This window comes from Heptranchias perlo, chromosome 44, assembly GCF_035084215.1.
Source record: "Heptranchias perlo isolate sHepPer1 chromosome 44, sHepPer1.hap1, whole genome shotgun sequence".
NCBI classification, from domain to species: Eukaryota; Metazoa; Chordata; class Chondrichthyes; order Hexanchiformes; family Hexanchidae; genus Heptranchias; species Heptranchias perlo.
Window position 1 is genome coordinate 3,165,419 of NC_090368.1, and position 15,921 is coordinate 3,181,339.

Below are 15,921 nucleotides of genomic sequence, written 5' to 3' on the forward strand. Positions count from 1 at the left end.
TACAAGGAGGAGAGCAGAGAAGAAATGACACAAGCAGGACACAAAGCAGAGAAAAGATTCTGTTGTTTGCTGCACTCAATATCCAAGCTGTGCATTCATCCCCTCAATAATAGGCCAAGCCTGAGGATGGACAGATATTTGTCATTGTAGACCTGACACCAAGGGAGTTGGGAGTGTGCAGGTCCCACACTCCGTCTCTCAGGGACCCCCTCCTCGACGTGTCTCCCACGTAAGTTGCAAGAGGACTGCATTCCACTCGAGGTAAGGAAAGCAGACTTGGCAGGAGGAGGCGAGGGGAGGGGTCTCCACGAGTTCAGTACAGGACAGGGGACTAACCCCAAGGGACCACAGTTAACCGTCTCCGTTCCTGGGTTCAGGATTTGCCCCACTGAACTTTGAAGCAGAATCGAATCGCAGGGGGAGAGAGGGAAGGGGAAAGGGAGAGGGAGAAGGAGCAAGAGAGAAAGGGAGAGAACAAAGGGGAAGGAGGGAGAAAAGGAGAGCTGGAAATATTAAGAGTAGGTGGAGAGAAACGAAGAGGTGAGAGGAAGAGAAGGAGGGAGACGGAGAGAGGGAGAAAGAGAGGGGGGAAAGGGAGAGAGAGGGGAAAAGAGAGAGGGAGAGAAAAAGAGAGAAGGAGAGAGACAGGGAGAGAGAGAGAGACACAGAGTGAGAGAGGGAAAAGGATATAGAGAGCGCGAGAGAGACAAAAAGGAGTAACGAAAAAGAGAGAGACGCAGAGAGGACTACAGAGATTGGGAGGAAAGGAAAGAGAGAGGGAGGGAAAGAGGCTGATAGAAGGAACGAGACAGAGAAAGAGAGAGAGAGAGACACACACAAACAGAGGAAAAGAGGGAGATTGGGAGGAGGACAGAGAAAGGGAGGGAAAGAGGCTGATAGAAGGAACGAGACAGAGAAAGAGAGAGAGAGAGAGAGACTCACACAAACAGAGAAAAAGAGGGAGATGCACAGAGAGAGAGAGATTGGGAGGAGGACAGGGAAAGAGGCAGACAGAAGAGCGAGAGAGAGAAAGAGAGAGAGAGAGAGGAAGACAGAATATTGAGGATGAATGCTCAGTATTTCAGGTTTAAAAGGCCTTGTTTCTGCGAACAGGGCTGGTCTGATTCCTCGAGATATCGCCCATTGGGCTATTCAGCTGCTACAGCCCTCACCATCTTGAAAATGCCCCCAATTCTGGAGGGGGCGGCGATGGTGCAGACCCATGGGGACAAGTGCCAACTGAAGCCCAAAAATCTATCCAGGCGCCGGGCACCGGGCACCGGGCACACCGGTAAACGGGGCAACTGTACGGCAATATTGGGGGAAGGGGCAGGAACCTTGCAGAGCCAACACAGTCAGGAAGTAGTGTCTTTCCAACAGGGCGAGAGCCCCAGCTGGAGCATTGTGTCCAATTCTGGGCACCGCACTTTAGGGAAGGACGTCGAGACCCTGCAGGGCAGTGGGGGGGGGGGGAGTGGGATTAATTGGAGAGCTCTTTCACAGGGCCAGCACAGGCACAAAGGGCCGAGCGGCCTCCTCCGGGTCCTCTGAAGACAAGGAAGGGGCGATAAACCCAGCACGGGGGTGAGGGTGAGGGGCCGTTTCCCTCGGCTTTATCCCCTCCTCGCTCCCCCGTCGTAACGCAGCAAACCAGACCGGAGGGCGGGGCCTCGGAATAACGTCTCATCCGAAAGACGGCACCTCTGACAGTGCGGCACTCCCTCGGCGCTGGCACCGGGCGGGGGGGTGGGGAGTGTCGGCCTGGATGACGGGCTGAGAGATCTGGAGTTGGGGGGAGCGGGAGGGGGGCTGGAGCCCGCGTCCCTCTGACTCGGAGCGGGGCGGAGGAGGGGGAGAGTCCTGCCGCTTGTACTAATGGTGAGCGACGACTCATTTGCACCCGGTCCCTCGATCGTACCATTTTTTCAGTCAACCGATGACCTTTAACTTGGTGTAGGGTAAAACTGAAACCCTAATCGGACGATAAAGGGAAAACAAATAGATTTTAAACCAGTTTACACTCTCTGTCGTGCAGGCTGATTATAACCAAGTTGCCTAAGTGGATGTGCTGATTTTAAGGGAGCGTCTCTAAATTCCCACTCGCTCTTTACTGGGGTGTTTCCCCTCACTCTTCCTCACTGGGGTACGGGCTCCACAGGGGCCAGCTCCCCTCCAGTACCTCCCCCTCTCCCCCCACCGCCTTTCTCCACCTGCGCCCCCAGTCGGTCAGCGCTGGCGAGATATTCAACCATGAGGGGAAGCATCGCCTGACCTAATTCTCCGCCCCCCTTCCCCCAACTTTCGCCCGCACCTCCCAGCAAAGGGTTCACATCGGGTTTTACAGGCCATTCGGCCCAACTGGTCTATCCCGGTGTTTATGCTCCACACGAGCCTCCTCCCTCCCCTCTTCATCTCACCCTATCAGCATCTCCTCCTATTCCTTTCTCCCTCATGTACTGAGGGAGCACTGGATGATTTTTCCCAGGGCAACCGCCCCCCACCCATCCCCCTCTCACTCCGCCCCCCTCTCACCCCTCTATCCCCCCACCCATCCCCCTCTCACTCCGCCCCCTCTCACCCCTCTACCCCCCCACCCATCCCCCTCTCACTCCGCCCCCTCTCACTCCTCTACCCCCCCATCATCCCCCCTCACTCCTCCCCCTCTCACCCCTCTACCCCCCAACCCATCCCCCTCTCACTCCTCCCCCTCTCACCCCTTCCCCTCCCTCTCCTACCCCCTCCCCACATCCCCCCCCACCTCCCTCCTGACCATCCCTGTTTGGTTCAGTTCCCGCTTACGTTGCTCCGGAGAGGGATATTTGCTTTTCAGAAATTCCAGAGATTAGCACGAGGCCAAATCCTTGCGATAGGAGGAGAGGCAGCGACAAAGTCAGAAATCCTGACCGACAAGTCGGAAAAAAACCGTCAGAAAAAACAGAGCAGGTCAGTCAGGATCGGTAAAGAAAGAGAGGGAGGTTAACGTCATAGGTTCACTCTCAAATCATTGACGTACTGTATCTCTGACCTTCCACGTGACCCATCCAGTTCCATTCTCAATGTCTTTCAAGGTGAAACCATCATTGGTCGGTCCTCCAAGTTGGGTTTCTCCAATGGTGGCCCCAACAAAATGGGTCCTTCAGAATGGGTCTACAAAATGGTCGCTAACCGCTAACCTTCCCTTGGACCCTGCAGGCAGACCCGTGCATCCCAGGATGTCGGCAATCCAAGCAGCGATCTTGGTCCATCTCTTCTCCCTGGCGCTGACTGTCCCGTATCGCTACAGCTCCCACGGAGACCGCAACAACGAGGAGTACAGGCATCACATTCGGGGCGATCAAGGTATTTTTCAAACTCCCCCATCGAGCCCGGGTTACCCACCTTCTCGCCGCCTCCTTTAAAGCTCCTCCCTCTCTCCCTCGAAACACGGCCAGTTGCCTCTTGACCACATGTACCCCGAACCCCCCTTCAATCTCCATCCCCTGGTCGCTCCCCCATCTCCCACATCCCATTGAGACTCGGCCAGCACAGCGTTACTGTAAATGCACCAGAATAATAATCGGGGCTAAAAGGGTTAAATTACGAGGACGGGTCGCACAGACTGGGCTTGTATTCCCTCGAGTATAGAGGGTGATCTAATCGAGGGGTTTAAGATGATTAAAGGATTCGATAGGGTCGATGGAGAGAAACTATTTCCTCTGGTGGGAGAGAGTCCAGAACAAGGGGGCAGAACCTTAAAATTAGAGCCGGGCCGTTCAGGGGTGATGTCAGGAAGCACTTCTTCACACAAAGGGGAGTGGGAATCTGGAACTCTCTCCCCCCAAAAAGCTGTTGAGGCCGGTTAAGGGTAAGGAAACCAAGGTGGGTAGATGGAGTTAAGATACAGATCAGCCATGATTGAATTGAATGCTGGAACAGACCCCGAGGGGCTGAATGGCCTGCTCCTGTTCCCATGTTGTTATATTTTTTTGTTCCTATGTTCCCATGTTCCCCTATGTTCTTATGTTCCTGTGTTCCTATATTCCCATGGTCTCATGTTCTCCTATGTTCCCATGTTTTCCCATGTTCCCATGTTCCTATGTTCTCCTATGTCCCCATGTTCCTATGTTGCCATATTCCCATGTTCCTATGTTACTATGTTCCCATTTTCTCCCATGTTCCCATGTTCTCCCATGTTCCCATGTTCTCCCATGTTCCCATGTTCTCCCATGCTCCCATGTTTCCATGTTCTCCCATGTTCCCATGTTCTCCCATGTTCCCCCATGTTCTCCCATGTTCCCATGTTCCCATGTTCTCCCATGTTCCCATGTTCTCCCATGTTCTCCCATGTTCCCATGTTCTCCCATGTTCCTATGTTCTCCCATGTTCTCCCATGTTACCATGTTCTCCCATGTTCTCCCATGTTCCCATGTTCTCCCATGTTCTCCCATGTTCCCATGTTCTCCCATGTTCCCCCATGTTCTCCCATGTTCCCATGTTCCCATGTTCTCCCATGTTCCCATGTTCTCCCATGTTCCCATGTTCCCATGTTCTCCCATGTCTCCCATGTTCCCACGTTTCCATGTTCTCCCATGTTCTCCCATGTTCCCATGTTCTCCCATGTTCTCCCATGCTCCCATGTTCTCCTATGTTCCCATGTTCCTTCCCAATGAACAGCCTTGCTGGGTCACATCAAGTACCTGGAGAACTCGGGCTCCAGGGTGGTGGACTCCTACAGAGGTGCCAACGTCACCCTCCCCTGCCGCCTGCGCATCGTGCCCAGGGAGTACCGGGTGAAGTGGGTCAAACTGGGCAAGTCCCTCAAGGAGAACATTGTGCTGATCGGGAACAGCCACCAGGAGAAGGGTCACGGTGGATTCACGGGGCGAGCCCACCTCCCCAGAAATGATAAATACGATGTGTCGCTGCTATTGGTGGACATCAGGCTGGAGGATTCTGGAAGTACAAGTGTGAGGTGATTAACGGAGTGGACGATGACAGCGCCATCGTTGAGCTACAATTGGACGGTGAGAAAGACCTTTAACCTTTGACCGATTCCCCCCTCCCCTTCACTCGGAGCGCAATGGCCACCTTTGGTTTAGGGATCGCCAACTCTGGAGGTGTCATCACATGACCTCCAAACCCCACCCCCCCCGCTCCCCCACTCTCTCCCGCCATTGGTCGCCCAACACGCCCATTCATGGAGGCCCGCCTTCCCCCCTCCTCTCCGCTCCTTTCCCCTCTCCTCCTCCCCCTCATCGCCTCCCCTCTCCTCTGCTCTCCTCCCCTCTACTCTCCTCCCCTCCCCTCCCCTCTACTCTCCTCCCCTCCCCTCTACTCTCCTCCCCTCCTCTCTTCCCCTCTCCTCTCCTCCCCTCTCTCCACTCCCCCCCTCTCCCCTCCTCTGCTCCTCTCTCCCCTCCTCCCCTCCCCACCTCTCGTCTCCTCTCCTCCTCTCCCCCCTCCTCTCCGCTCCTCTCCCCTCTCCTCCTCCCCCTCATCGCCTCCCCTCTCCTCTCCTCTCCTCCACTCTCGTCCCCTCCCCTCCTCTCCTCTCCTCCCCTCTCCCCTCCTCTGCTCCCCTCTCCCCTCCTCCGCTCCCCACCTCTCGTCTCCTCTCCTCCTCTCCCCCCTCCGCTCCGCTCCTCTCCCCTCTCCTCCTCCCCCTCATCGCCTCCCCTCTCCTCTCCTCTCCTCCACTCGTGTCCCCTCCTCTCCTCTCCTCCCCTCCCGACCTCTCCTCTCCTCCCCTCTCCCCTCCTCTGCTCCCCTCTCCCCTCCTCCTCTCCCCTCTCCCCTCCTCTCCTCTCCTCTCCTTCTGGGCGAGGCAAAAAAAAACCCCAAAAATAACCCAGGGCCACAAAGGGAAAAAATACTCTGAAAAATCCCTCTCCGACTCCCTCAGGCGATGGAAGCCAGTCCAGGCGATCACACAGACCGAAACACTCACCTTCTGTTTAATGGGATCCCTGTCCCACTCTAGAGAACGAATAAATGATAAAAAATGGAGGCATTGTTAAGGGAGGGTTGAGGTAATGGAGTGGCTTGATTCAGTGCGGCCTATTCAAGAGGCCAGGAGCGGTAAGACCACGGGCCTAGTTGCCTGGGTGTTCGGTTGAGGCCTGCCTGAAGAGATTGGGCCTGTGCGCTGTGTTGCCACGGTAACAGGCCACCGTTTCCACAGCTCCGATGGGCCGAATTCCCTGGGAGTAAGTGTTGGGCCTGCGCGGTTCGCGCTCCCCCAATGCCTCGCTGGCGATTCGGCCCCGCGTTCCACGGTACGCGCGCCGTTTGCCTCGGGCCAGCGAGGGGTGGCGGGAGAACCAGCCGGGGTTCCCACTCCCGGGACGTGCGTGCGCGTCCTCGGGAAGATATTGGGCGAAGGCACGATTGGGCTGGCCTGCGACACGCCTCCCCTAGTCGAATAGCCCCCCCCCCCCCCCGAGGGATGGCGATTGGCGATGCAGGTCCGTGAAGCCCGCCCCAGGGGGGACTTAAGAGGCGCTTCGAGAAAGCAGACGCGGGCAAACTAAAATGGCCGCCTCTTCCGTTGCCAGGGGTGGTGTTCCCGTACCAACCGAACCAGGGACGCTACAGGTTCAACTATTACCAGGCCGTGCGGGCGTGTGAGGAGCAGGACGCCAAGCTCGCGACATTCCAACAGCTCTTTCAAGGTAAGGGGTGCGAGCGACTGACTTACCCACTCCCGGGACGTGCGTGCGCGTCCTCGGGAAGATATTGGGCGAAGGCACGAGTTTTAGGTGTTGGTTGAGGGATAAATATTGGCCCCAGGACACCTCCCCCCTGCTCTTCTTCCAATAGCGGCTTCTACGTCCATCTGAGAGAGGTGGGGGGCCTCGGTTTAACGTCTCACCCGAAAGACGGCCCCTCCGACCGCGCAGCGCTCCCTCGGGTCTGCGCTGGGAGTGTCGGCCCGGATTACGGGGCTCGAGTCTCTTGGAGCGGGGGCTCGAGCCCACTGACCCTCTGACTCGGAAGGCTGAGCCCCGGCCGACACCTCTGGAGCGGGGATGGGCGGTGGACCAGAATCGGGCGAGCGGTGAGGGGGGGGCGTGTGATGCCGTATACAGTCGAATAGCCGACACGGTAAGAACGCGAGATCCCGGCCCAGGAGATAGAGGATCAGCCACGATCATATTGAACGGTGCAGCAGGCTCGAGGGGGCCGAACGGCCTACTCCTGCTCCTATTTTCGATGTTTCTCCCATTGGGACCTCTTCGGGAACGGTTCGCGGGAGGAGCGGGGGTGGGGGGTGGGGGCTATGCCTGGGTAATCCTCTTCCTCTCTGTCCCCGTCTAGAGTGGGTGAAGGGTCTAGACTGGTGCAACGCGGGCTGGCTGGAGGACGGGACCGTGCACTACCCGGTCTCCACTCCGCGGGACCCATGCGGTGGCAGGAACCTCGCTGCGGGCATCCGAAGCTACGGCCCGAGGGACAAGCAGCGGGAGAGATACGATGCCTTCTGTTTCACCTCCGCCATCAAAGGTAATCCTGTGCCCACCAAGTTACACCCCTCGGAGCTTGGTTTGCTGCTTCAACTGCTTCGAGAGCTCTTGTTTCACCACCTCAGGACGTCCCGAAGCCCGCCCGCCCACAGCGAATTACTTTCTCTTGAAGTGTTGCGATGTAGTTCCCTTGCGCACAGCAAGATCCCACAGACAGCAACGCGATTAATGAACAGATTGTCTTTTCGACGCTGTTGCTTGAGGGATAAACATCGGCCCCGGGGAGAACTCCCCGAATTGCGTCCCTGGGATCTTTCCCGTCCGCCTGAGAGGGGCAGGCGCTCCCTCAGTCCTGGATTACGGGGCTCAAGCCTCTGGAGTGGGGGCTCGAACCCACGGCCGCCTGACTCCGCGGGGGGGCGGGAGAGAGCGAGCCGCGGGCGGACGCTGTAAAATCTCATCGAGGTTTAGGTCAGTTTTGTCGGAGCTGTTCCTCGGCCCCCTTCCAGATGACGACTGGCATGTTTCGTCACCTGTTATTATTCCGATTTGCTCGCCCTGTCCTCGCAGACACGTAACTCTCTAATTTGACCGCGCTCCCTAACTTTCCAGAATCATGGAACGACGCGGAGCTGCAGGAGGCTCTTCCAAAGAGCTATCCGTTCAGTCCCACTCCCCCCACCCCTGCTCTCTCCCCCCGTAGTCCTGCAAATTTCTGCCCCCTTCGAGTACATCCCCAATTCCCTTTTGAAAGTTGCTGCTGGATCTGCTTCCACTCCCGCCCTTTCGGATCTCGGGTCTTTCTCAGGCAGATGCTTATCTTCGAGTAAGGCGTCAAGGCTTAATGGATGAGTGAGCAAAGGGAGCTTTTCTGCCTGTCCTGCGTTCTCACCATTTTAAGACGTTACAGCTCAGGGAACGGACTTCCCTGCTTAACAAAGCCTAAAAGCTGACTTTACTGGATTAACCCAAATTCGTAGTAAAACGTCCCCGAGGCACTTCACAGGAGCGTAAATCAGACAAAATTTGACTCCGAGCCACATCAGGAGATATTAGGACAGGTGACCAAAAGCTTGGTCAAAGAGGTAGGTTTTAAGGAGCGTCTTAAAGGAGGGGAGAGAGAGGCGGAGAGGTTTAGGGAGGGAATTCCAGAGCTCAGGGCCCAGGCGGCTGAAGGCACGGCCGCCAATGGTGGAGCGAAGGGAGTGGGGGATGTGCGAGAGGCCAGAAATGGAGGAGCGCGGAGATCTGGGAGGCTTTGTATCGAGGGACTTCAGCTCATTGCTTTCAACTCACTCTCCAAAAGTCACCAGCTCTCAGAAACACGCCCACCCCGCCTCCAAACACGCACTGAATTACCCTTCAAACCGTGGTCACGGTTGTTCCGTGGGCCAAACACACAGCAGCCGTGCTCGCGCACAGCAAGATCCCAGGCGCGGCGGCGAGCCGCAGGCCGCGGTTAGCCTGTTTTTTTTTCCTATGAAAGCCAGGACCTCGGCTTAAACCCTCAATTAAAAGGACGGGCAAAAGAAAGGGAGAGGCGGGGGGGGGGTGGAGGGTACAGCAGAGCAGGCCGCGCAAACGGACGACTGCGGTTGCCAGGAGGGAGGGAGGGCTTCGGGGAAACACAGGCCCGAGTCCGAACATTAACTTGCAGTCGGCTAATTCAGGAAACTTGGCAGTGCCCGTTTGACAGTGGGAGAATTACCAACTGTCCCCCTGCCAATTAAAGGGCACAATTACTTCGCAAAGACATTCCTCCCTCCTTCCCTCAAGGCCGCGAACGATTGGGTTTCAGGAATTGGCCATTTTTTTTCTGGCCATTGGCGACAATAGCCCGGCGGTGGCGCCTTTCCGCCAACAGGGGGCGATGTTGCGGCCGGCAACACCGGGCAACTGCGCCACCTGCTGGCAGGGAAGAGAGATGCAGGCTCTCCGAACATTCCAACATGGACCTGACTCCAGGCTCAATCCAGGATTCCCTGACTCCCCTCCTCCAATCCCCCTCTCCCTCCCGGATTGTCCTGGAGTCTCCAGGGATTAAAGGCGAATCTCCCAGTTTTACTCTGTATCTAACCCTGTACCTGCCCCTGGGAGTGTTTGATGGGACAGTGTAGAGGGAGCTTTACTCTGTATCTAACCCGTGCTGTACCTGCCCTGGGAGTGTTTGATGGGACAGTGTAGAGGGAGCTTTACTCTGTATCTAACCCTGTACCTGCCCTGGGAGTGTTTGATGGGACAGTGTAGAGGGAGCTTTACTCTGTATCTAACCCTGTACCTGCCCTGGGAGTGTTTGATGGGACAGTGTAGAGGGAGCTTTACTCTGTATCTAACCCTGTACCTGCCCTGGGAGTGTTTGATGGGACAGTGTAGAGGGAGCTTTACTCTGTATCTAACCCTGTACCTGCCCTGGGAGTGTTTGACGGGACAGTGTAGAGGGAGCTTTACTCTGTATCTAACCCTGTACCTGCCCTGGGAGTGTTTGATGGGACAGTGTAGAGGGAGCTTTACTCTGTATCTAATCCTGTACCTGCCCTGGGAGTGTTTGATGGGACAGTGTAGAGGGAGCTTTACTCTGTATCTAACCCTGTACCTGCCCCTGGGAGTGTTTGATGGGACAGTGTAGAGGGAGCTTTACTCTGTATCTAACCCTGTACCTGCCCTGGGAGTGTTTGATGGGACAGTGTAGAGGGAGCTTTACTCTGTATCTAATCCTGTACCTGCCCTGGGAGTGTTTGATGGGACAGTGTAGAGGGAGCTTTACTCTGTATCTAACCCTGTACCTGACCCTGGGAGTGTTTGATGGGACAGTGTAGAGGGAGCTTTACTCTGTATCTAACCCTGTACCTGCCCCTGGGAGTGTTTGATGGGACAGTGTAGAGGGAGCTTTACTCTGTATCTAACCCTGTACCTGCCCCTGGGAGTGTTTGATGGGACAGTGTAGAGGGAGCTTTACTCTGTATCTAACCTGAGGGAGCTGATTGCTTTTTCTGTCTTTCCCATTCAGGATATGTTTACTTCCGGAGAAGTCCGAAAAAGTACGATTATGTCGGTGCCTCGAATGCGTGCCGGAGCGAAGGAGCGAGCATCGCCAAGGTGGGCCAGCTCTACGCTGCGTGGAAGTTCTCCCGGCTTCACCAGTGCGAGCCCGGGTGGCTGGCTGACGGGAGCATCCGGTTCCCTATCATCTTCCCGCGGTACCGGTGCGGAGGGCCCGACCCCGGAGTGCGCACCTTTGGGTTCCCCAGCCTGTCGCAGCGCCAGTACGGGGTGTACTGCTACATGCCGCGGTAAACTCTCCCATCCGCCGGAGTCCGGGAGAGGACGAACTCGAAGGAGGAGCGGAAAAAAAAAAACGAGTCCCGTAGAGTGTCGGGGGGAGAGAAAAATGATAAAGCGGGAATTTCTCCAGAGATCTGCGGAGACGGGACAGAATTCCCACTGTTTTCATCCCTTTTGGGCGCGTTATCCAGCGGACAAATTGGGATCTACCTCACCCTGTCCTCCCGGTAACTTCTGAACGTAGGAACAGGAGCAGGCCATTCAGCCCCTCGAGCCTGTTCCGCCATTCAGGGCTGATCTAATTTTGCTGTAACACCTGCCTGTTAATCTCCTTAACCACTTTAAGGGCCTGACACCTTCCTGGTGCCAAGGCATCCAACCTGCATTTATATAGCGCCTTTAACATAGTGAAACGTCCTAAGTTTGTTTTATGGGGGCGTTAATCAACCAAAATTTGACACCGAGCCACATAAGGAGATATTAGGACAGGCGACCAAAAGCTTGGTCAAAGAGGGAGGTTTTAAGGAGGGTCTTGAAGGAGGGGAGAGAGGGGTGGACCCCCAATGAACTAACTGGTTTAAACTTTGGCATTTGACCTCGGGAACCTGGGGTCAAATCCACGCAAGATGTTGGGGGGAGGGGTCACAACGTGGGGGCACGATGGGTTAAACCATTCGCAGCTGGTGGGGGGGGGTCACAACATGGGGGCATGATGGGTTAAACCATTCGCAGCTGGTGGGAGGGGTCACAACATAACTGAAGTCTTTCATTTCTGGTAGTAAAACGTCCCCAAGGTCCTTCACAGGGGCATAAATCGGAAAAAAAATTGACACCGAGCCACATAAGGAGATATTAGGACAGGTGACCAAAAGCTCGGTCAAAGAGGGAGGTTTTAAGGAGCGTCTTAAAGGAGGGGAGAGAGGCGGAGAGGTTTAGGGAGGGAATTCCAGAGCTTAGGGCCCAGGCAGCTGAAGGCACGGCCGCCAATGGTGGAGCGATGGAAATCGGGAGATGTGCAAGAGGCCAGAGTTGGAGGAGCGCGGAGATCTCGGAGGGTTGTGGGGCTGGAGGAGGTTACAGAGATAGGGAGGGAGGGGCGAGGGCCACGGAGGGATTTGAAAACAAGGATGAGAATTTTTTAACCGAGGCGTTGCCGGACCAGAAGAGAGAAAACTTTCTGGAAGTGTCAGTCGGCCATTAGCTCCCTCTTGTAACTCTGGGCACCATTCACCACGACTGGGAGGACGCAAATTCCATCTCCGTCCTTAACCGATCTCAACTGGGGCACAATCGTTGGGATTAGGGAAGGTTGGAAGGGAGATTACCAACTGCCTCCAGCTTTGTAAAGTCTTCATGCGTGGGCACAGGACCAAGGAGGACCAGCCCGGCCAACGGTCAATGGTCCGGCCTCATCCCATGAAACAATGGTCACTCGGGCCCAGTGCCAGAGGACGCCAGCAGGAGCAGAACCCAACCCCAGTTCAAGTCTCGGTCCTTCAAGGAAGGAAGGGGAGCAAAACAAGAAACGCAGGTCATTCGAGGTGATGGACGACATCCGACTACAGCGCCCTCTGTGGAAACAGCTGGCAGTGTGCAATAGGAACAGGAGGAGGCCATTCAGCCCCTCGAGCCTGCTCCGCCATTCAATTAGATCATGGCTGATCTGTACCTTGGCTCCATCTTACTTGCCTTGGTCCATATCTCTTGATGCCCAACAAAAATCAATCAATCTCAGCCTTGAAAAGCTCCAATTGACTCCCAGCATCCAGAGCCTTTTTGGGGGGAGAGAGTTCCAGATTCCCACTCCCCTTTGTGTGAAGAAATGCTTCCTGACATCACCCCTGAACGGCCTGGCTCTAATTTTAAGGTTCTGCCCCCTTGTTCTGGACTCTCTCCCACCAGAGGAAATAGTTTCTCTCCATCGACCCTATCGAATCCTTTAATCATCTTAAACCCCTCGATTAGATCACCCTCTATACTCGAGGGAATACAAGTCTGTGCGACTGCGCCTCGTAATTTAACCCTTAAGCCCCGGTAATAACCCACATGCGTTCCCCTCCGACTGGCTCAATGTGTAATGGTGACGGCCTGTCCAAGGCTGCTACACTTATGTGGATTAAATCGGTTATAATAGTAATTAATAACGAATACAGTTATTACTCGCATAACCGGCACGGAAGCTGATTATTAATTGATGGTTGTTTTTAAAATCGGTGCATTGCTCGTGGCTCTAATCAAAACCCTGACCGTGATTGGGTTCAGAAATCATGGTGAAGGAAAATTGTGTGCTGTGCGTAAATATTACGCAGGAAAGGGAATAAAAATCGGATTGTAAATCAGTAAACAATTTCAGCCAGTGATTCTGTTTTCTGTTTCATTTCTTACCCCCAGCCTATCAGCCCCATCTCCACCGCCCCCCGCCGAGTCTCACCACCACTCCCCGCCTCTCCTCTCCGACACTGGTGGTCTCGGATCCCCTCCCCCTCCCTCCTCACCCCGACCTCCAACCCCACCCCACCATCCACCCCGAGTGTTTGCCCCTCATGTGTGAGACAAGTCTGGGAGCGACAGCATTTTAGTTCAGCCCCAGGCCGGTTCTCAACCAGAGGCCGGCAGGGGTCACTGGACAGTGGTCAGCATCAGGACCCGTTCCACAGAGTGGGAGTGAATGGGAATGGGTTTGGTCCATTGGGATTGTGTACAGTGGGAGTGAATGGGAAGGGGTTTGGTCCATTGGGATTCTGCACAATGGGAGTGAATGGGAAGGGGTTTGGTCCATTGGGATTGTGTACAGTGGGAGTGAATGGGAAGGGGTTTGGTCCATTGGGATTGTGTACAGTGGGAGTGAATGGGAAGGGGTTTGGTCCATTGGGATTCTGCACAATGGGAGTGAATGGGAAGGGGTTTGGTCCATTGGGATTGTGTACAGTGGGAGTGAATGGGAAGGGGTTTGGTCCATTGGGATTCTGCACAATGGGAGTGAATGGGAAGGGGTTTGGCCCATTGGGATTCTGTACTGTGGGAGTGAATGGGAAGGGGTTTGGTCCATTGGGATTCTGTACAATGGGAGTGAATGGGAAGGGGTTTGGTCCATTGGGATTGTGTACAGTGGGAGTGAATGGGAAGGGGTTTGGTCCATTGGGATTCTGTACAATGGGAGTGAATGGGAAGGGGTTCATTGGGATTCTATAAGGAGCTTGTCGATTGATTCCCTGTCCTTGATTCCGGAAGTTTCTGATTAATTTCACTGGTCGAATTAAAGCACGAAGTCGAGGAAAGAAACATTACAAATTTTATTATAATTTGACATGAAAATGTTACAAATGAATTCATCAATTACAGAACCGATAACTGCCCTCCGTGGCCCCCCGCCCTCCGTGGCCCCCCCCGCCCTCCGTGGCCCCCCCCGCCCTCCGTGGCCTCCCTGCCCTCCGTGGCCCCCCGCCCTCCGTGGCCCTCCCCCGGCCTCTTGTACTGTTATAACCATCTGAAGATCCCAGTGCATCTAAAGTGACAGCTAACTGAAACCTTCGATAGAAAATTACCCCACATTGGAAGTTCCAAGGAGCATGTGAAGGACAAACACCACTGGTACAGACCTCCAACAGGCCTCGTACCCATTGCGATCTTAATAAGATCTGAGGAATCTGGGGAATGGGAAACTTCCGCAATTCAGGCTCCTGCCCCATCAAACACTCCCAGGGCAGGTACAGCACGGGTTAGATACAGAGTAAAGCTCCCTCTACACTGTCCCATCAAACACTCCCAGGGCAGGTACAGCACGGGTTAGATACAGAGTAAAGCTCCCTCTACACTGTCCCATCAAACACTCCCCGGGCAGGTACAGCACGGGTTAGATACAGAGTAAAGCTCCCTCTACACTGTCCCATCAAACACTCCCTGGGGCAGGTACAGGGTTAGATACAGAGTAAAGCTCCCTCTACACTGTCCCATCAAATACTCCCAGGGCAGGTACAGCACGGGTTAGATACAGAGTAAAGCTCCCTCTACACTGTCCCATCAAATACTCCCAGGGCAGGTACAGCACGGGTTAGATACAGAGTAAAGCTCCCTCTACACTGTCCCATCAAACACTCCCTGGGGCAGGTACAGGGTTAGATACAGAGTAAAGCTCCCTCTACACTGTCCCATCAAACACTCCCAGGGCAGGTACAGCACGGGTTAGATACAGAGTAAAGCTCCCTCTACACTGTCCCATCAAACACTCCCTGGGGCAGGTACAGGGTTAGATACAGAGTAAAGCTCCCTCTACACTGTCCCATCAAACACTCCCAGGGCAGGTACAGCACGGGTTAGATACAGAGTAAAGCTCCCTCTACACTGTCCCGTCAAACACTCCCAGGGCAAGTACAGGGTTAGATACAGAGTAAAGCTCCCTCTACACTGTCCCATCAAACACTCCCAGGGCAGGTACAGCACGGGTTAGATACAGAGTAAAGCTCCCTCTACACTGTCCCATCAAACACTCCCAGGGCAGGTACAGGGTTAGATACAGAGTAAAGCTCCCTCTACACTGTCCCATCAAACACTCCCAGGGCAGGTACAGCACGGGTTAGATACAGAGTAAAGCTCCCTCTACACTGTCCCGTCAAACACTCCCAGGGCAAGTACAGGGTTAGATACAGAGTAAAGCTCCCTCTACACTGTCCCATCAAACACTCCCAGGGCAGGTACAGGGTTAGATGCAGAGTAAAGCTCCCTCTACACTGTCCCGTCAAACACTCCCAGGGCAGGTACAGGGTTAGATACAGAGTAAAGCTCCCTCTACACTGTCCCATCAAACACTCCCAGGGCAGGTATAGGGTTAGATACAGAGTAAAGCTCCCTCTACACTGTCCCATCAAACACTCCCAGAGCAGGTACAGGGTTAGATACAGAGTAAAGCTCCCTCTACACTGTCCCATCAAACACTCCCAGGGCAGGTACAGGGTTAGATACAGAGTAAAGCTCCCTCTACACTGTCCCATCAAACACTCCCAGGGCAGGTACAGGGTTAGATACAGAGTAAAGCTCCCTCTACACTGTCCCATCAAACACTCCCAGGGCAGGTACAGGGTTAGATACAGAGTAAAGCTCCCTCTACACTGTCCCATCAAACACTCCCAGGGCAGGTACAGGGTTAGATACAGAGTAAAGCTCCCTCTACACTGTCCCATCAAACACTCCCAGGACAGGT

The 15,921-nt window shown here is 54.9% G+C and overlaps 1 protein-coding gene across 1 annotated transcript; it reads left to right on the forward strand.

Moving 5' to 3' along the window:
- Positions 1 to 3,212: 3,212 nt before the first annotated feature.
- Positions 3,213 to 10,736, forward strand: hapln2 (hyaluronan and proteoglycan link protein 2). Its single transcript, XM_067976108.1, is given in 6 exon segments — positions 3,213 to 3,339; positions 4,654 to 4,935; positions 4,938 to 5,003; positions 6,534 to 6,650; positions 7,297 to 7,482; positions 10,450 to 10,736. Coding segments are annotated over 6 exon segments (1,065 nt in total).
- The last annotated feature ends 5,185 nt before the right edge of the window (positions 10,737 to 15,921 follow it).